Source organism: Malurus melanocephalus, unplaced genomic scaffold, assembly GCF_030028575.1.
Source record: "Malurus melanocephalus ecotype Western Australia unplaced genomic scaffold, MMel_1.1 scaffold_486, whole genome shotgun sequence".
NCBI lineage: Eukaryota > Metazoa > Chordata > Aves > Passeriformes > Maluridae > Malurus > Malurus melanocephalus.
Window position 1 is genome coordinate 415,696 of NW_026623718.1, and position 20,323 is coordinate 436,018.

At 54.9% G+C, this 20,323-nt stretch overlaps 1 protein-coding gene across 2 annotated transcripts; it reads left to right on the top strand.

Annotated features, from left to right (window-relative positions):
* The first annotated feature begins 727 nt into the window (after nucleotides 1-727).
* Nucleotides 728-9,515, top strand: EDA2R (ectodysplasin A2 receptor). 2 transcript variants are annotated; one of them, XM_057381007.1, is made up of 9 exons: nucleotides 728-918; nucleotides 5,481-5,589; nucleotides 5,994-6,172; nucleotides 6,574-6,659; nucleotides 6,781-6,945; nucleotides 7,406-7,552; nucleotides 7,693-8,171; nucleotides 8,402-8,450; nucleotides 8,839-9,515. In XM_057381007.1, the coding sequence occupies exons 2-9, from the start codon at nucleotides 5,503-5,505 to the stop codon at nucleotides 9,132-9,134; spliced, it is 1,488 nt and encodes a 495-aa protein (XP_057236990.1). In that variant the 5' UTR covers nucleotides 728-918; nucleotides 5,481-5,502; the 3' UTR covers nucleotides 9,135-9,515. The 2 variants fall into 2 exon arrangements, with proteins under 2 accessions (XP_057236990.1, XP_057236991.1); XM_057381008.1 differs by having other exon boundaries at nucleotides 5,499-5,589.
* The last annotated feature ends 10,808 nt before the right edge of the window (nucleotides 9,516-20,323 follow it).

Below are 20,323 nucleotides of genomic sequence, written 5' to 3' on the forward strand. Positions count from 1 at the left end.
CACGAAGGGCTGTCACTGGGAAAATCAACTCGCCCTGCACCGGGAGGCTCAGCTCCACACACGGGTTGGGTTCACACAGGGGTAGAGTCAGTGACGGCACGGCGATCTTGGGATAACTCCATTGCGGCTCCCCAAAACCAACCGGGGACTCACGGTCAGTCACGGCAACTCCTGGGAGATGTTAAAGCTAAAGCTGGGAGAAACCCTCGGTTACGGGGCCGGCCGTGGCCGGTGTGTGCTTCCCGCACAAACGGTGCACACACACGGCACACACACGGCACACACACGGCACACACACGGCACACACACGGGACACACACGGGACACACACGGCGCACACACGGACACACACTGAGCGTGGCACAGCCACAGCCAGAGCTGCTGAGTTTATTCCTTTCTGGCGTATGTTCCCCCACGGCTGGCGAGGGGCTGCCGGGCACGGGGCTCCTTCAGCCTCCAGCCCATACCTGGGGTTCCGGATAACCCCAGATCTTCGGGAACTGGGTCCCGACAGCCCGGGATTTCTCCAGTTTCACAGTGACAGTGAGATGCCCCGTCATTGCCGAGCCCAGACTCGGCGCGGCGCTGAGCTCCGGTCCCGCCCGTTCCCCGGTCCCGGCCCCACCACCGCCCCCCGGTCCAGCCCCGGCCCCGCCGCTCCCCGGCCGCCCCCGCCGGCGCCGTTCCCCGGCACCGCCCCGTTCCAGCGGCGCCGCCAATGGGGGCTGCAGGGCGGGGCGCGGGGGCACTCCCGGTGCCCGGGACGGGAGGGGCTTGGACCCGCTCCGCTCCACGCGGGGCCACCGAGTCRGTGGCGGTCCGGTCCCGATCCGGGTCCGCGCTGTCTCTCCCGGTGCCGCCGCTCTCCGGTCCCGGTCCGGTCCCGGTCCGCGCTGTCCTTCTAGCACCGGGACACAGGTAAGCCGAGGGGTTCGCGCACCTGCCCGCCCGCCCGCGGCGATCCCGAACCTCCCCGGTGCCGGTGTCACCGCCGGGCGGAGGCGGGTGCGGGATCGGGGGGATCCGGTGGGATCTGCGGCGGGTCCCGCTCCCGGCGGCGCAGCGGCAGCGATACACGTGGGCTGTAGCCGGTTCCGTGATCATCTCCGAACGCGGGCGGTACCGGGCCGGGCGGGACCGGACCGATGGGTGCGGGGGCCGGGAGATGTGGGGACCGGAGCCAGAGTCTGGGGGGTGATGGGGGAGCCGGGTGGGTGATGCGGGGCGGTCGTGCCGCGGCGGAGCCCCTGGCTGGGACGTGCCCGGGCATATCCCGGCGCGCTGCCGCTTCCCCCGAGCGGGCGGCGGGGGCGCCGGCGGGGCTGCGGGGGTTCGGTGGGGCTGCGGGGGTCTGTCCGGGCTGCGGGGGTCTGTCCGGGGGTGGGGGCGGTGGGTGAGCCCGGCCGGCGCTCTCCGGGCCGCTCCCACGACCGGCACCCGCGTGGGCAGAGCGCTGCCCCCGCACCCGGCCCGCCGCCGCCAGCATCGCCTGGGCTTTCYTTTCCAAAAACGAGCAGCTGCCAGRTGCGRGRGGCGGTAGGTTTAGGTTGCATGTTAAGGGCAATTTCTTCCCCAAAAGATTTCTTGCCCTAGCACAAGCAGTGGTGAAGTCACCGTTTGGGGGGGATTTAATGGATGTGTGGATGTGTTACTTGGGGACAGTGGTGGCCTGGGTTGGGGGAACAGTTGGACTCCATGGTCTCAGAGAACTTTATGGCTTCAGTGATTCAATGATTATTACAGCAAGATAGTGTCAATTACTAAGAATTAGTTATGAGGCAAAGAAAACCAGATGGAAATCCAAAGTTTTATGCAAATTGATAGGAGCTTTGGAAGTGTTACTTGAGATACCTGGTAAGGCAGAGCGTGATTTCCAAGGTGGACAACCCTAACTTGGCAAAAATCACTGGAAAGTGGGCACTGTGCCCTGGGGACTCCTGCTGTGTGCTAAAGAGGGGTGAAAGCAGCCCGGAGCACTTCCTCTCCCACCCGAGCACACWGTGCTTTCACTTAAAGCAAACTGAAGTCCCCAGCCACTCCAGATAAAACAATTAGTGGGCTATTGTGTGTGTAGAATGTCCATATTGGGAAATCTGCTGATTTCCAAGCCACGTGGAAAGCCTCCGATTTCACCTTTTTTCCCCTTTTTTTTTCTTCTGTGAGAATCCCTTTGCCCACAGGAGTCCCAGTGCTGCCGAGGTTCTCCCAGMATGGTTTGTAGCACAAGGAGCTGCTGCCTGGACCAGGGGGAGGGAATGGCTGAGCAGGAGACTGGAACTGGCTGTGGCCAGCCATGAGGCATGCACTCATATTTTCCAGATAACATTTTTTTCCCCTTGCTTTTCACTTCAAGTTCTTATTTAGGATTTCAGCTCTCTGTTTTTAGGTTCCAATGTATACAAGTGTCTCATCTGAGGCGTAGTGCTGCCTGACTGTGCCAGTCAGTSCTGCAGCAGAGTGGGGATCTCCTGTGATGTGCTGGCTCACGTGTTGAYGTGGAAGATCCACTGCCAGGTGTGGGTGTCAGAGCCCCTGAGGGTGGGTCTGGGCACCTCCTGTCCCAGGCAAGCACAGMCCCATGGCTTGAGGGGACAGAGTCTGCAACTGGGGCAGCAAGCAGCCCACCCCATCTCCTCCTGTCCTGCCTGCATCCCTGCCCCAGGATCTGCTGGACAGATGGGGAGCGAAATGGACAGCAGCAAAATGTTTTCACTGATTACTTTCATTTTGTACCTTTTCACTTACTATTTTCCTCACCCTCATTTTCCTACCAGAATCCATTAGCTGCACAAAGAAGAAATAGATTGGATTCCAGTATCGCCTAATTTTTTTTGAAAATTACACTTTCACAGAGGAAAGACAATGGCTGAGCTGTAGGGTTGTCACAGGGGGGATGAACTGCAGCTCACGCTGTGGCAGTGCTGGAACGATTTCATCTCATGCAGTGAAACTCATCCAGGAGCTTGTGGTTTTGGTATCTGAAGGGCTGATGCACTTCCGAGCCCATTCTTCTCTCCTSCTCGGTCAGGATGTCTCTTTAAGGCAGTAAAAGACTTCTTTAACAAATTGATGATGTTTTTAAGTTAGAACTCATGCATCTGGCTCTGATTGCAGGGGGTCCTTTATTTCACCATCTTTTGAGCATATTGATACTGTGTCACTTGTGTGCTCTCGATAGTGTGTCCCTGTGGCAGATAAAATGTGCGGCTCTGGCAGTCGCAGGGTGACTCCCTGTGGTTCCAAATGAGGTGGGAGTTGTTGGTTTTGGCTTTTCCTTTTGCCTYAGTAAGACCAGTTGGTTCAGTCACACATTAGGTGATCCAAGGTTGCTGCCWTCAGGGCAGCACCAGGTGATTTAGACGTGTCCTCCATGCACAAATCAAGTGTCTTGGGTCTGGAGGTGTTGAAATAAGAARTGCAAGTGTCCCACAGCCTTGAATTTCACACCAGATATTCAACCAAGTGTTCTTTCCCTGTATTGTTACACTTGAGCAGCAGCAGACCTGCTCTGTGCCCAGTATCCAGCTGGCACGTCAGGATGGCTGTCTCCTCCTCCTTGAGTGATTCCATCATCCTGGCAGACGTCCTTGTGCTGGAGTGGCTCTGATGCAGGATTCCTTTGGCCTGTGTAACTTGCTGTATTTGGCAAACTGCTTTAAACCGGGTTCTTGCRGGGAGGGGGCTTTGAGGGCATTGTCTCGGCTGCAGGCCCTTTGAAAGACTGGGAAATTCTGTAAATACATGAGAGAAAGTGGCCAAGTTGTGTTCACAGGACCATTTCACTGAAAATCCTGCTGGTTYGGGGGGTTTTGTTTTGTTGAGGTTTTTTTAACCAGTGCTTTTTTCCTTGTGCTACAGCACTTTGGAAAGCAGGTAAAAAATCAATCCCTTGCTTTCTGCACTCTGGTATTTGGGCTCCTTTCCCATTGCCTGCAATTCTGTTTCATTCATCTTGTGYTCTTATCAGGAGCAAAAGCCTGACCCAAACTCCAGACTGGAGCATCAGGCAGAGGCACCTGCTGGCAGGGGTGAGCTGGGCTGTGGGTATTGAACTCACCAAGAGCTTGGGCTCAGGCCTCTGACCTCCCAGAGCAGATGGGTGACACCTGCCCGGTGTGCCAGCCCCCCAAAACAGTCATGTGTCACCCATTTGGGACCTGTCTCCCTGCTTTTCATTTTCCCAGCCTGTAGCTGAACCCTGACACCAAACYCTGTGCGTTTCTGGGGCAGTGGCACTGAGCTCCCTCTTCATCCCCTTCTGAGACAGTGACAAATCTTTTTTAATTCAACAGTGTCAGGAACCTTTATGCTGATTATAAGCTGTGCCTGTGCCCCTCCTGAGATGCTTGCAAGACAGATTTAGTCCCCTCAGCTCCTCCTGGCCTGTCCCCCCGGACTTGGCTGCTGCTCCTGGTGTCAGCCCATGTGCTGCTGCAAGCAGGAGCTGCGGGTGAGGGTGACTCATGCTCTGTGCTCGTCTGGGCAGAGCTCAGACCTCATCTCCCATGAATCTCGGCCCTCCAGAGCCGGCGGAGCCCAGCCAAGTGTCCGCTTCCAAAAGGCACCGGCGAGGGAGTGGTGGGATTAGGCAGAGGAATGCTGCTGTGGGAGGGGAAGGAGCTGCGGCAGGAGGGGCTGGGGGTCCTGTGGATGATCCCCCTCTGCTGCAAGAGCCTTGCAGGGGCCAGATGTGTGGCCAAGCTCCTCTCCCAGAGGATGGTTCTAGTGGAAGTGCCAGGTTCTCCCAGGCTGTTCAGGGTGGTGCCCTCCAAAGWGTGTTCACTATTCCTGGTGGGTGTTCAGAACTTGCTCCCAAGGCAGGTTGAACAGTTTTTCTCCTGATTTTCTGCAGAAAGTAATGGCAAAAGCATTTTTTGGTCTAGTGAGGGCAGATTTTACTCCCTTTCTGTCATCATRGGAAGAACCCATCTAGAATGTGCAGAAGTAATCAGGCAGCCCCAAAACTCCAAATAAATTGCTCGCTTTCATAGCTTCAGTCTGAACTGCTTGCTCTTGTTGGGATGCTGGCCAGCATTTGGTGCTGTCACACCAGTGCAGCCTYGTTGGCCAGAGCTGGGCTGCTGGATCCTGAAGCTGGGGCTTTGCTGAGCCTTTGTGGGGCCAAGCTCTCTCCTGACTGTATCAGGTGCCCAGAGCTGTGGCAGAATGCAGTGGTGACCTGAGCAGTTAGTGGTCAGTACCTCAATACTGTGACTCAAATTCCATTTGCTKCGTTGTGAGGCTGTGAGGTGGCAGCAGAATGGGGCAGTTCATTGTCAGCCTTGTTGGGAAGCCTAGAACTGATGGAGCCACGAGGAGGGAGCAATTTCCTCCTGCCCAAGTCCCACCCGTGGTGCTCAGCAGTGTCGGCTGCCATCCTGGCCTGGTGGAAATGTCCACCCAGAGACAAAGACACTGCTCATCCCAAAGGTGTTGGGCTGGCTGTGATCCCTMTGCCTTCTCTTCCTCCCCTCCCCAAGCTCCCATCTCCTCCTCAGCATAATGGCCTGCCAAGAGAGCGAGTACCTGGATGACCAGAAGAAATGCGTCCCCTGCAGAAAGTGCATGCCCGGGCAGGAGCTTTCCAAGGTAAATTCACTTCTGTGTGAGGAGCGGAAATCATCATAATGGGTGGCACAGCTGGGTGAATCCTCTGCCAGCCTTCCTTCCTTCAGAAAGGTGATCTTAGGTCCCAGCATGTTGGGAGGAGCTGAGACTCAGTAGCAAGGGATGGGATTGTTTCACTCACCCTGCCAGGAGGTGAGACAATGGAAGCAGGAGGTGGTGAGGGATTTAAGGCAGCACGARRAGCAACCTGATTTCCTTTTTTACTRATGGAAGTYTAAACATCCTGTGGTCTGTAGCCCCAGCAAGGTCACACTGCATGGCTGGGCTGCACGTGGGYGGGTGCCAGCAGGGCTCTGCTGCAGGGGGTGCCCTCAGTGCCATCTGGAGCCCTCACCACAGCCGTGCCCCCAACCCCTGCCTTGCAGGACTGCGGTGACGGCAGCGGCGGGGACGCACAGTGTGTGCCCTGCCCTCCCAGGAAGTTCAAGGACCACTGGGGACATCACCGCTGCGAGCGCTGCCTGTCCTGYGCCCTCATCAACCGCTTCCAGAAATCCAACTGCACAGCCACGACCAACACGGTCTGCGGGGAGTGCCTGCCGGGGTGAGCACACCAGGGTGGGCAGAGGGGCCACTGAGGACATGGGACCTGAGAACAGCATCAGGGCTCTGGTGTGTGAGCCTCCTCTCGGACAGAGCTGTAGCTGGGGTGTTCCTGGCCCTTTGGGGAGCTATTAATGATTATAATCCCCTTCAGCAGCTGTGGGAGGGGGGGCCTGTTGGAAAGATGTTCCCTCTTGACAAATGGCTGGACATGAACAAGTAGGTGTGGTGGGGCTCCAGCCAGTGGTGACAGCCCTGTTGCTCCTGTTGCCAGCCAGGCAGGAGTGTGAGATCAGGCTGTCCCCTCTGCTGTGGGGTGGGTGGCACAGCTGGCTGCACAGCAGGGTGGTGGGAGCTCGCTGGAGACCAGGAGTTGTGCTAATTCCCTCTCTCTGTTGGCAGGTTTTACCGGAAGGCACAGATCAGCGGGCAGCTGGAGCAGCAGTGCATTCCCTGCACCAAGCAGACGCCATCCTCCGAGCCGCAGTGTAGGTGTCCCCACGGTGGCATGGGCCCCACTGCAGGGGGCTCTGTGGTGATCAGGAATGGGCAGGGAAGGGGTGGTCCAAGCCTCAGAGTTTGGCTCCAGCRCTTTGTGGCTGTTTGCAGGTCGGTCCAGAACAAACCTGGTGAAGGTCGCTGTCCCCACTGTGCCACCACAGGACACGGCCCTCCTCGCACTGACCAGCAGCGCCCTGGTCATCATCGTCCTGGTGCTTCTGGCACTCTCCATCATCTACTGCAAGCGATTCTGGAAAAGCCAGTGCCAGAGAGGTGAGTTGGTGCTCTCTCCTTGCTGTGCCTTTCACCTGTGCCCATGGCCCTTGTCACTGTGCTTTGCTGCTTTCACAGCAGTGACCCAGCTGTACCTCAGCTCCAGAGCAGACCCCTCATCCTGCTTCTCGTGCCTGCAGGACCTCTCATGTGCTTTGCCCACTCAGTGGCACAGAGGAGCCTTCCTCCTTTGTAGGGCCGTCAGGAGGGGGAGAAGGCCATTTCATACTCAGAACTGGCAATCCTCCCTTCTGAGGTTTCTCCAGTTGAGTGGCTCTTAGCTGCTGAAGGAAGAGGGCTGTAGGTTTAGTGGCCAGGGCTGGGGCAGGATGGCATCCAGCAGCATGCCAACGAGCTGCTGGCTCCCAGCTCCTCACTGGCAGACATACCACAGGGCTGAGAACATGCCGGGGCAGCGAGCCAAGCCTTTGCTCAGGCTGTTTCTCCTTTATCCTCCAAGTCTTCCTGAGGACTCAGAACTTCTCGGGCCAGCGAGCAACRTTCCCGACGGCAGCAGCGCCCGGCAGGTTCCTGTGCGAGGAGCAGATGTCTGGCCCCTGCTGCCTGGGTGTGAAGAACCTGAGCCCTTGCTACAGGCAGGCAGAAGGTACCTGCTCTTGCTGCCTTCCCGGGGGAGGGAGGGCGGTGCTGGGCTCTACACATGTTCCCAGGAGGAGATGCCCTTAGGCAGGAAGGACAGAGCTGGGTGGTTGAGCTTCACTGATCCGTGCTGGTTTCTGCTTCCAGGGCCCGTGGAAGTGGTGCAGTTCATTTCAGACGGGGAAGCCGTGGGTCTGCAGCTCCCCTCTCTCCAGCAGGAGATGGATTTGCCACCAGCCATTGCAGTCAGCRCTGCCTCCAAGGCCCAGCTGGGCAGGAGCCTCCTGGAAAGCCAGCCCCTCATCCGGGCCTCGGGCCACGGYGACTGCCTGGAAGGGGTCCTGCCACCCCCCACGCCCAGGCAGGGCCGGCCGGGCACAGTGGAGGCTCTGGCYCCCCTTTCCTCCTGTGCCTCCGAGATGCAGCACAAGTGGCCACATGCACCAGTGGAGTGCACTGAGCTGGATCTCCAGAAGTTCTCCACACAGGCAGAGTTTGTGGGTGGCGAGCGGCTGGAGGATGCGGCAAGCCGGGCCATGAGGAGGATTCCAGCAGAGAGCGGGACTGTGGTGCAGGAGGGTGCTCATCACTTGCCCACAGCTGAAATCCCACCTGGGGAGCAGCCGGTAAGTTCCTCCATCCTCACCAGTCCAAGGAACTGCTGCCAGTTGCCTGAGGCTGGGGCACAGGGGCTGGGCTCAGCGTAGGGGTAGGAACGTGGACTGAAGTACGTTAATATGGGGTGGCCATATTAAGGCTGGAGGAGAAGCAGCATTCCCTGAGCCCCTGTGATGGCCCTGGGAGCAGTGCCAGGCATTGCTGACTGCCACCAACCTTGGGGTCTTTGTCTTGCCAGGTGGATGATGCCCAGAGCCTGGTGACTCAGATCAGCAGCACAGCCAAGGGTAAGCGGCCTTCCAGTCTCACCTTTGTATTCCAAGCACTAGAGTATCAGAGAGGCAGGTCCTTGGAATGGAACTCCTCTCAAAGCCCCCCATGTCCCCACCAGGGACTCCCTGACTTGTGGCCTTGGTGCTGGTCCACAGGGCACATTCTCTGCGCTGCTGCCTTGAGTGGCCTGCGGGCAGGTGTCACCAGTCACCAGCTTCCCCAGGACTGAGCCAGCTCCATGTTGCTGAGCTCTAAAAGTGATGTTGGAGGAGATTCCTGCCCTGGCAGGGTKACCCTTCACCTCTGGGCAGGACTGAGGCTGGGGGCTGGCTGTTCCCCTTGCCCTCATCCTGTCTGGGTAGGATGGATTCTAACGCTGCCTCGCTGTGTTGCTGCCCCCAGGTCTCCCCATAGCGGAGCTGCCCCATTCCTTGGTGCAGTCTCTTGCCTTCTTGTTGGACCCTTCCTTGAACGGCGTGAAGAACTTCAGCCACGTGGCGCTGGAGCTGGGGCTCATGCCGCAGCTGCTGGGACGGATTTCGGGCTTCGAGCAGCTGGTCACACACTTCACCTACKCAGGAGCTGCCGTCACTGTCCCGCTGCTGGCGCAGGCGCTGCAGCGGCTCCAGCGCTTTGACGCCTTGCTCCTGCTCTGYGACCACTTCACACTGAGCCCCACGCCGGACCGCCAGCGCTAGAGGGCAGGGAGGGACGGAGGAAGCTCCATGCACTGTGTTACTGGTGTGGGAGAGGATCTGGTGCAGTCACACAACCTCCCCGTGTGCATGGCTGGAGAACACAGGGATGGTGTTTGCATCATGGAACGGAAGGACACGACGGGGGCATCCCTGCAAAAGGATTCCAGGAAGCACAGCTGTGCCTTCTGCCAGCTCCATGGCTTGCTCAGACTCCTCCAGAGGCTGTTTTCCTCTGTCTGTGGCACCCTTGCTGGTCAGTSGCTGCACTGTCCGTGCTGTGGTGCTCCAGCTCCGCAGTGAGCCCTGTCCTGCCCCGCTGTTGCCATRGGGTCCCTCAGCCATGGGGCTCGGTTTCCATGGGCCATGCCCTCCTGTGAGCCCAGCCATCACCCCCGCTTCCATTCCAGCTTTCCCATCCTTTCTCTGCCCATGTTCTGCTTTCCCCAGTGCCCGCTGTCACTTTCCCAGTTTACTTTTCAGTTGCTTCTCTCCCTCTGTGCTGCAGTTTCCTTGGCAGAGGACCTGGCATGGCTGATGTGCTGGGCTGCAGCCTTTGTCCCTCTGTGCTACCCTGGCACCTTCCTCTCGTGTCCATCTGTGGTGCTGTGCAGGATCCTGGCAGGAATTTCAGACTGATACTCAGGATGAGCTGATGTGTGTCCTTGTTGTGGGACTGTGGCTGCTGGCCCAGGGTGGGTGCTGGCTCACCCCAGCCCTGTGGCTGTCCACTGCCCACCACCTCAAGGCTTTGCAAGCCACCTGCAGTGGCACAGGGTGTCAGGTCAGGGACACGGCACTGCCATGCCCTGGGGAGCAGGTGGCAGTTGGGGGCTGAAGCTGTGACCGTGGCCAAAGGCAGCAGTGACGTTCCTGTGCCAGCCACACAAGAAACAGCTTCTTTTAAAATAATACTTTTCTTTCTTTTCCTGCTAAAAAAATGGCCTGGTTTCTCATTCCTGGAAGTTGCTACTGGGCAGGGGAACACCCTTCTGCTTGGAATTTCATCCTGAGGGATTTGTCAGAGCTTGCTGTCACCCTGATTGCGGTGCTGTGCCTGAGCCTGGGGGCTGCGGGCAGCTGGGCTGTTCTCAGTCTGCCCTGGCCACTGGGGCCCTGCTGGTGGCCCTGGACAGGAGCGGGGGCTGCGGGGGCACGTTCCTGAGCGGGGCACAGCGGTGTGGGGGCGGCCAGGCACGCAGGATTTGCGGTGGCCGCTCCCGCGGGGTCACGGGCGGAGCAGCTGCCAGCGGGGCTGCGGCGGTGGCTCAGTGCCCGGCAGCGCTGACCGAGCGTGGTGCTGATAACACCGGGCTGGGGCTCCATCCCTGGGTGGGCCATTCACTTGATCGTTGTGGTCCCTTCCAACTTTGAATATTCTGTGATTTGGTCACCCTAGTTATCCTGAAGCTCCCAGACGGCATCACCCGGTGTGAGCTGCCTGCTCTGCCTCTGTAGCTTTGTCCCTCGCTGCCATGGCTGGGTTTGCTCTCTGCTGTCCTGCCTGTCCCGGGGTCTCAGGCCGAGCCGGTGCTGTGGCGGTCACCAGCAAGTGGCACTGTTACCCCACTGCCTGCTGCCCCCAGCCAGGCCCCCAGGACCTCTCCTATCTGACCAAGAAGCGGGTSCCCCTCTAGGAAGGCAGATCTCCTCCACCCCCGGGTATTAATAGCTGCTGGTGTTTCCTTCCCGGTTTAATGATGYTGGGACTCGAACACACCCAGGATGTGTTAGATAAGCAAAGGCACGGGCAGTTTCAGCCGGACCTGGTGCTTTCCCTCTCTGTTTGTTTCTTCCACAGTCAAGGTCATTTCATCGCTCTTTGCTCCCAAGACCCACAGCGTTGAACCTCGTGCTGTGTGGGGTCAGGATTAGTCAGATTCCTGCTGCCCTTGGGGCCATTAGGGAGCAGCCGGGAGTGTTGCTGCAGCACTCACAGCCTGGGGCCAGGGATTTCCTGTTTGAGGCTTTTCTGTGGCAGGGAGAGTGCTGGGTTTAATCACCTCACAAAAATCCAACAAATATTTAATCCCTCTGTGGACACAGTCACTTCCAGCGGGAAGGAAAATAACTTCACCCACAGCATCTGAGTAAGAGCCTCCCTGCAGCTCAGCTTGCTAGCCCTGGCTTTGAAGTTGGAACTGACTGGGTGGCTTGTCCTGTGTGTTCCTGTGTCACCGGTGCCACCAGTGTGTGGTCACTTGTAGTGTACAGAGCTGTGACAGCCGGGCRGAATGGCAGAGCCAGCCCAGTCATGTCACAGAGCAGTGTCAGGGCAGCAAGGGCTGTTAAATTAAAGTTGTGAATAATGGGGACATTTCACAGGTGTGTGTTGCAGATATTTTCATATGCTGGGCAGCTCCACTGGTGTGCCAGGGTGGKGCTCTGGGCCAAGCAAATGGAGGGAAGCTTTAGTTCATTTGTTTGGGTTTTTTTCCTCACATGTATAAAGAAATGAACCCCACTCCCTTCCTAGCTTTGAAGGCAAACTGTTYGTTGTTTGATGTCTCTGAGCAATATTATTTACAGTCAAAAGTTAACCCCTACCTTGAGGGTGCAGCGCATGAGCTGGGTGTTGCTGTGCTGGGTGTGGGTCTGGGCTGTGCCATACGGGGTGTGTAGGGTGGTGTGTGCCGTGCCCTACAGGGTGTGTAGGGTGGTGTGTGCCATGCCACAGCCCCTGCCCCACTGGCACTGTCCCTCAGGCCCTGGCCATGCCACTGAGTGTGCTGCCTCAGCCCTGGTGGGCAGGGGCTGTTTTTTGGGTGTGTTTGAACTGTTCTTGGCTCCCCCACACAGCCTCACTCGTGGTGTCAGTGCAGGTCACACTGCTTGGTGCTCCAGCAGGGCTGGACACTGCCCAAAAGTTGCAGGATGGGGCTGTTCAGCAGTGAGGGACCCCCAGCTCCCAGCCAAGGGCTGCTCCCCACTCTCACTGTGCCTGTGRCAGCCACCTGCCTTCAGCTCTGGTGACAAATCCAGCTGTGTTTACAAGGGCCAAAAGTTCAAAGGGTAGCCTTTAGCCCAACCTAAGACCCTTTGGCCAGGCTGCCYCAAGCCCAGCCAGAGCCCTCAGGGAACCATGAGAGCCTTGAAAACAGGGATAATGCTGTGACTGGACATCAGAACAACGGTGAWCCCTGGGCAGGGAACTGCTTCAGCAGGGAACCAATGGACTTGATACTTGACTTTTGCTTTTTAATAGTGTTTTCAACATAATACATGGAATGTAAGGGAGGGAAATTCCTGTAGTGCTGGATCTCAYGTCACAGCCTCAGGAAGCCACTTGTGCCAAGCTGGCATGGCTCAGAGAGAGGTGAAAAAAATCAAATAACTCTGCATCTTGTGCAAACTTGAGCTGCAACTGAACAGTGGAAACGCTCCAGTGCAACAGGGTTATTTTTTTACAAGCAATTGGTCTCCACACCAGTCTTGCCTGGAAGTCTGATTTGCAGAGGAATTTGTATGATAAGTTTAAATCCAGCCCTGTTCTGGGAAGCTCTTAAGCATAGACTTAAAATAGGCACATGCTTCAGTGTTGTTAAAGTGTTTATTCTGGTGAACAATTGGTGAACATCCCTCGGGTGCTGTTCCTGAACAGGGGGCTCATGAGAGCTCTCCCTCCAMTGTGCTTTTATAGAAATAGGCAAGACTGAAGAAAGCTTGGTGTTATTGATCTGGGCACACTTCTTGGAAGAGTCTGCAAGTGCTGGGGGGATATACCCTCTCTGTGTTGGATTATTTAATACTTCAGACTCTGGTGCTTTTCAAAAAAAAATCACTACATTTCTGTAGCCATGGTTTACCCAAGGGAATACATGTTGTTTTTTATGGTAGATGTTATTTTTCTTTAAGGTTACGAATAGGTTATTTATATTTTTGTAAATTYTGTGCTGTTACCATTGTAGTTCTGATGTAGCATTGTTTCTGTTGGGTTTGGGGTGTTGTCTGTGTTCAAATCAAGCAGAAGCTGAAGCTCCTGCCCTCTGTTAATGGAAGGGGGGTGATCCCCCACATTCCTCCAGACCTGGTGCTGAGTGCTGTGTTTTTGTAGTTCAATAAATTTTGGAGCCAGACACGGTGATGCTTGGTGAGTTTTGATTCCTCTCCCTATCACTGCAGCCCCCYGCCCACCTGTCTGGCAGGGCAGGGGCACCTCTCAGAGGGATGCTGYGTTGGCTGAGGCTGTCAGCCTCATCCCCTGGTGTGGGAATGGGCAGGAGGGGCTCAGCTGGTGCTGCTGGATGGGGTGGCTGCAGTCCTGGGCCCATCCCCTCAGGATCCCAGCAGGCACCTCCCCTGACCACAGGCATCAGCTTTTGGTTTCTCTCCAGAGGTGCCAAATCTCAGGTGTGGTTCTCTATGTGGCCTGCGGACAGGGGGAGGCAGAGACCCCTAAACGATGCCCAAGGAAGTCATATTCCCAAAGTTTCACGGAGGAACAGTTGCTGTTTAAACTCGGTAATTACAGCATTTGTTAAGCTTGTTCATGCCTAACACTGGTCTATTTGAAATAGTTGTTAGCATGAAGGATGTTTTCTATTCTAACTAAAGCTATGGTGATTGTCCAGACTGGCAGACTCTATGAGTGCTTGCCCGGCTGCAACAGCTCCAGACAGCACTGCCTCTGGAGTCTGGAAGAACCTGTCCTCCATCACCRAACACAAAAACATGGCAGTGGCAGAGGTGTTCAGCATCAGCAGTTTCCAAAGAAGCCTTTTCTGTGGTTCATGTGGGTGCCTGGAGCCCCTGTCACAGATGTTGTACATGGTGCAGCCCAGGTGTTCCAAGAGTGCCCAMCCTCACCACATCTGCAGGGGGTGATGATCTCTGTGTCCCTGCCTGCTCCAGCCCAAGGAGGTGTGGGCAGGGTCCTGTGACCCTCCTGTGGGTGACCTGAGCCCAGAGCTCTGACTGTGCCTCCCACTTGCTCAAGGCCACTGTCACAGTAGGAGGACAGGGCCAGAGGTCTGTTGGGAGAGCAGCTTCCTGCATGCTTTTGGGATGGGAATTCAAGGTATGCCATGCCTTACCTTCTGGGATGGGAATTCARRGTATGCCATGCCTTACCTTYGAGTGGTTCCTGGCTCTGGGGGTGTAATCTCAGGTGTTCTCGGGTGACTGGACACACCACAGCAGGCAGAGGGTGGCTGGGTTTGGCCATACCTCAGCTCTGCTCTTCTGAGCAGCCCCTGGGGTGCCCCCTCCCATGCAGAGCAGACGCTCCCAGCCAAGGCAGGAACTCCCAGTGAACAGGAGGTTTACACCCTGTCTGCTCCTCACCTCAGAGCACATGTGTTGTCTGGTCTTGCCTCGTTTTTGGCTGAAGCCCAAGGASCAATGATAACCAATCGTGTTCCCCTCCAAGTCCTTGGGATTCTCGTAGTCCATGGGATAAGAGGTAACTCCTGTGGGGCAGAACTGGCAGAGGAACACACGAGCTCCATGTGAGCAGAGCAGTGTGGGGTGAGCACCCACTCCTTGGTGACCAGAACAAGGCTGGCTCCCACCCCCAGTCCTGGTGCCGCCTCAGCCACATTTCACAGAGAGGTTGGCAGCATGTCAGGGTGCTGGGGTACCCGTCCTTACCTCAGCTGGCTCCAGCAGGAACATCTCCAGCTGGGATGCAGAGCTGTGCAGAGGCACTCACAGCTTGGCCAGCCTCCAGCTGCAGAGGGAATGCCAGGGAATGCTGTTTGGCCCACACAAGGCACACGCACGGGAACTTCCCTTGAGCTGTCTCTGGAGCAGGAAGGCAGACGTCTGTCCTGCTGCTCCCAGCAGCCACAKCTCWCAGCCAGCAATCCTGCTGAGCCACATGTGCCTGACTTACAGGGGTTTGCTTTAAAGRACTCAAGTGAAATGTGTGGGGTGTGGATAGGATACCTCACCTGCACGCCCTGAAATGTACCCATAGAGGTGGGGACCGTGGCTCTGTCCTTGTGTGGGCAGGGAGTTCTGAGCAGAGCTTATCTCACACCTGCTGAGGTGAGACTGCAAATCACACAAAGTCTTTTCATCCTTCTCACAGATGACTCCCCTCTGAAGGCATGCYCTTCTCCCCATGAGCACTGAGTGGCAAAGGGGAGCTGGTGGAAGGGGCTGGCCAGGGTGAGGAGGTGCCCCCACTCATGAAGTGTTCCGGGTAGGATCCTGATTGGAACCCTGGAGCCCTGTTATTGGCAGAGGTTCATTTTTAAGGGAAAATAAATCCGGCTCCAATCCCAGTACTGTGCTGGAGGCAGAAGAACACTCTGTCATTGGGGACAACCTGATGCCAATAATTATTATYCACCAAAAATACATTATTATTCCAAGTGGAATTTCTGTATTCCTGCCCAGAGTCCTGGTGGTAAATGAGGTTTTTGAGCCTGGCCAGGCTGTTTYTCTGTAACAATTGTGCACTAATAGAAGCTGATAGCCTGGGTACTGGGCTTGTTTGACTTCCAACGCAGCAGTGTTAGGGATGGAGTTTTAGCAAAAGAATAAAATGTTTTTATAACCAATTCAATACCTCTCCACACTCCCCCTCATTCTGCTCTCAGCTGGTTTGAAGAATTACTGTATTACAAATAAATAGCCCAATCAAGTAAAATAACAGAGCCAATTTTCATCATTTTTTACCTCCTCCAGTTAATACTAACATGTTGGAGCGAGGAGCCCACAATGTCYCAGGTCTATGCCCTGGCCACCTCCAAAGTCAGAGGAGTCAGACATGACCCCAGGCTGGGGATCCCATCCTGCCTTGGCCATTGTGGTGCTCAGCAGGTGCTACAGGACCTGTGGGACAGAACAAGGGTGTCTCCATCGAGAGCAGGAGGGCCGTGAGCTGCTCTGCTCCTCACCACGGTCATGTCCTGGTCCTGTCCAGAGGATCYTCCCAAAGGCTGTGCCCCACACCCTCTGCCCTGGGCACCACCAGAATCAACTCCTGCCCTGCAGCACCTGTGCCAAAAATGACATTTGAAATGGCAGCCTGGCGTCCAGAGTGTGTGTGTGTGGGCACAAACACATCAATACAGAAAGGAAATGGAGGAAAGGCTCCTGTCCCCCACTTTGTATGAGGAGGGGGAGCAGAGAATGTGCTAGCAATGCTCAACACTGCAGACAGGAAAATAGGACATGTGTTCTACCTTCCCCTTTCTTTCTCAGTGCCCAGGAGAAACAAAGGCAAAAAAAAACAAAAAAACCAAAAAAAAAAACCAATTTGACATCTTCACCACTTGGCTTCACAAAGAAGTCAAGAATCAGCCAAGTGGTGAAGATGTTCCCATTTATAGTGAGATGCCTGAGTATATTGCTAAATATTCATGGTCTTTAATATCTTTGTTAACCAAAACAGTTCTCCTGGAGGATGAATTTCCCTACATCTAGCCCTGCAAGSTGTGCAGGACAGCAGAATACTTACATTCTCCTGAATGGGAGGCAAAGTAAGGCAAGTTAGTGCAATTCTCTTAAATAGAACACAGGGTGTGTCAAATTCAATAACGAGGAAAAAATCTATATCCTGCCATAGAAACATGAACATAAAGAGGGAAAGGATCCTGCATTAAAGSCTTTATTTGGAGTGCAGCCATTGCCATCTCCATGAGGGAGCAGTTGGTGTCAGTCACTGTTCGTCAGCAGGAACAACTGATGCCTTTAATTCCAGAACAGGGTGGAAAATGGAGACAAACAGTTAAATAACTAAACTGTGAAGAGGAGTTCAGGAACAACAATGTATTGTGGAAGTAATACTGAAATGGTAAAAACTAAAACTCAATTCCTTTCCAGMCTTTAGGAGGGACTTGGTTTATTAACTGAAAGTGAAATGTGTGAGCAGTGTATCACAGTTTGGAAGTGAATTAAACTGCCCGAAATAGCCCAGAGCCACCCAGTGAAATACAGCTTTTTACTACAACTCCCYGCTGATGGAACTGTGGTAAATCCATCTGGAAGTGATCCAGGCACTCCTTGTATTCTGATTTCTGCCATGTTTGGCATGAATCACCATTAAAAGGTCAAAGTAAGCTGTGGAAGGAGAAGAAAGCTGCAAAAGGTTGAGGCCATTGATCAATTGATCGGTTAATTCCTGTGGAAAACTGCCTGAGACAGGATGTGGCTGTACACAAGCATCGTCTTTCTCTCAAAAATAGGAACAAAATCTGCTGCTCTGAAACTTGCTGCCATCATTTATGTTAGATATCATAAATTATCTCCTAACAGGACCCATGGTCTGGCCACCCCGGAATCACACTGATTGTGGTGCTCAGCTTAGCTCCAAGTGTGGGTTTGAAACAGCAATGACTTCTGCAATGCTGTGGGAACAGCAAGAAATGGTCAAAATGAGGCTTTGAAAATCCCTGTTGCTGCTGTCAGCTACAAACACCAACTGCAGGTCCCTGCAGACAGGATCCTGCCAAGGATCTATGGCCTGCAGGACACAATATGGATTGGATACAGATGTATGCAATGAAATGGGATTGATATTGTGGRAATGATATAGAGGATATAAACCTCCACGCTCGGAAGCCCCATTAATTGCAAAGTAATAAGTAGAAATYCCATTAATGGGGACACTCCCTGTACTTGTCCCTTAAGTGTCCCATAAAGCAATTGGGTTTGTCTCCAGCAGATGCATTAGATGGTTCATTCATCTAATTTTATAAAGCAATTAGTCTGCTCYCATCTGCCAACGAGAATTTAGGGGCCTGTCACGGAGAAGTCCCTTCAAGTGACAGACTATTGTRTTGTACAATCAGATATGTAGTTCCTGCAGAGTTCAGCCTGTGGCTTTTTGGAGGTTTATTACWATTTTTTCTCTCTCACCTCTGGTTAAGTGACAGCTGCTCTCCACTGACAGCTCATCGCAGTGTCCTTCTGCAATTTGGCACCGCTGAACCCTGCAGCATCAGCTGGTGTGTGCTGCTGGGGGAGTGAAACGTCAATCAAGGGCTAAATGYATTAATTCAGCCCTTATTATCAGGGCAAAGAACAAAATACCAGGGATGGAGCGCAGGGCAAGAGGTGCTTTTCATCTGCTGCCTGTGGAGTTTGCTCCTCCGGGCACAGCACCCGCACCCCTCCTGCTCTGGCCGGTCCCTCCCAGCTCTCCCCAGCACTGCTCAGAGCATTTGGTACCTGCTGCTGACCCCTGCCCCATCCCATCAGGGACCCCAAAGGACTTTAGTCCTGCTCCAGTGCAGATTGGGAAAAGCCAAGCACTGGGAGTACTCTGCTATCACCTCCGGGGAGCAGTTTAGGAACAGACCCTCGCACTGGGGTGGGGATCACTGCTGAGCACAGGCGGGACAGGGCAGCTCGTGAAACGCCCTCAGTGTTCAAACCAAGCGCTGACTGCACTCTGTGCCTGGTGCTAAACCTGCCCTCACTTGCCGGTATTCCTGCCTGGGCTCCATCCAAAGTCTGGGAGATCAGAAGCGTTCCTTTGCCCACCGCAGCGCAGGAGYGGTGGCGGGGGGAGGTGGCKGGGGGATCGGGCGGGTTYKGCTGGGGGGCAGGCGGCTTGGATCCAGCCGGTGAGAGGGCAGAGCTGCGTGCCCCGGCTCCAGGGACAGACTCTCCTGCTGCCTGGGGCACAGGGCGGCTGCATATCCTCTCCCACGCGGGAATTCGGGGTGTGCCCTTCACATCCATGCTCCCAGGTAAGGGTCAGGCTCCTTCCTGTCTCTTCCTCCCCTGGTCTGTGAAAGACCTAAGATGCTGAGTTATTTCTCCGTGCCAGAAGATGGTCTGACACTTGCCCACCTACATCCCCACTTTCAGGGYTTAAGCTGGATTTAACTGAGGACATTCCCTTTTATCCCTGCAGCGTGCTTTGGCCAGCCCCTCCGTACTGTTTTCCACTTGAAGAGCTAAGTGATGATAATTGTATTCTGTTTCTCCTTCCTGAGCTAATTTTCTGACTCATTGTGGGGGTTTTTCTGCTAGGGTTTTGTTAATCTAGTTGGCATGTTGTGGTTTCTTTGTTCATTATGTGAGGAGGCTATATAAGAGGATTTGTCTCTGGAATTCAGGTATCCCCTGCACTCTGTTCCCCGTTATCGTCTTCATCAGCAACTCTGCTGAAGGCACTCTGCTGCATTTGGCATGAGCTAACCTTAATAAATTTGGGCTGTTAATCACTCCGACATGTCTCGCTGGATCYTTGCACGCTGATTTGTGTGTGCTCAAATAGTTTCCCTGGAGCAGACTCSTGGTGACTCAGTGTTTCAATAATCYGCCCTCCAAATTCTCCCTCTGGGTTTTGCCTCCCGGGGGCTTCTCCTGCCCAGGGGGCCGCGCCACAGCCACCGAGGGCGCAGGGTGAGGGTTCCATCTGCAGACAGGAAGAGGGAGGGAGGGGGCTCCTCATAGCAGAGGTTCCCCGGGGGGATTCTCCTCTCATCCCACACTCCTGTCCGGCTCCAGCCTGGGTCTGCAGGGAGCAAASTGCGCTGCTSCTGCAGGRCCCTGTGCCCAYCAGCRCTGTCCRGCTGGGACCGGGAGCACACCCCRGGCAGCCGGGGTCYCTCYTCTGGGAGATGTCCCCTGGATCTCSGTYACCRGGCCACCTCCTGCRYSRCTCAGGAAGCYATTCCCACTGGTGGGCAGCAGGACTGGATACAGATTGAGGAATGTTTAAGCATCTCATTACCTGCAGTTGACTCAGACCCAGCAAAAGCTGAATTTCACTKATTCTCTTTTCCAGATCCTGGCTTGGAGTCCAGCAGGGGTGCACCCTCCTGMCTCCCAGGCACTGTCCTTGCCCTAGTCAAACATCACTCAGGTTTTTTTTTGTTTTTTTTTTTTTTTTAACATTGTGCATTCTATATTTGCCTGAGAGCTGTTGGAGGCCAGGGCATCTTTAAGTGATGCAGAAGCCTCGAGGCACTGGGCAAAGTGTGTGAGGCTCTGAATCTCACTCAGGCATTGATAATTATCAGTCCAGATAGCTGAGCTGTTACAGAGATTCGATACAGTCAGCTCTTACATCCTGCCCATTTAGGGGAGAAAAATTCAGCAATGAGGAGATGCTGCAATTGACAGATCCAAGGAAGAAAACCAGCCAGGTTATTTCTCACAGCAAGAAATGGCTAACTACAGGGATTAGAAGAAGATCAAGGGAGTAGGGAGTGTGGAGAGACCCTCTTCTTTGGAATAAGGTCTGATTCCTCCCGAAAAAAAGGTTATTAAGCCATTTAAAGAAAGGA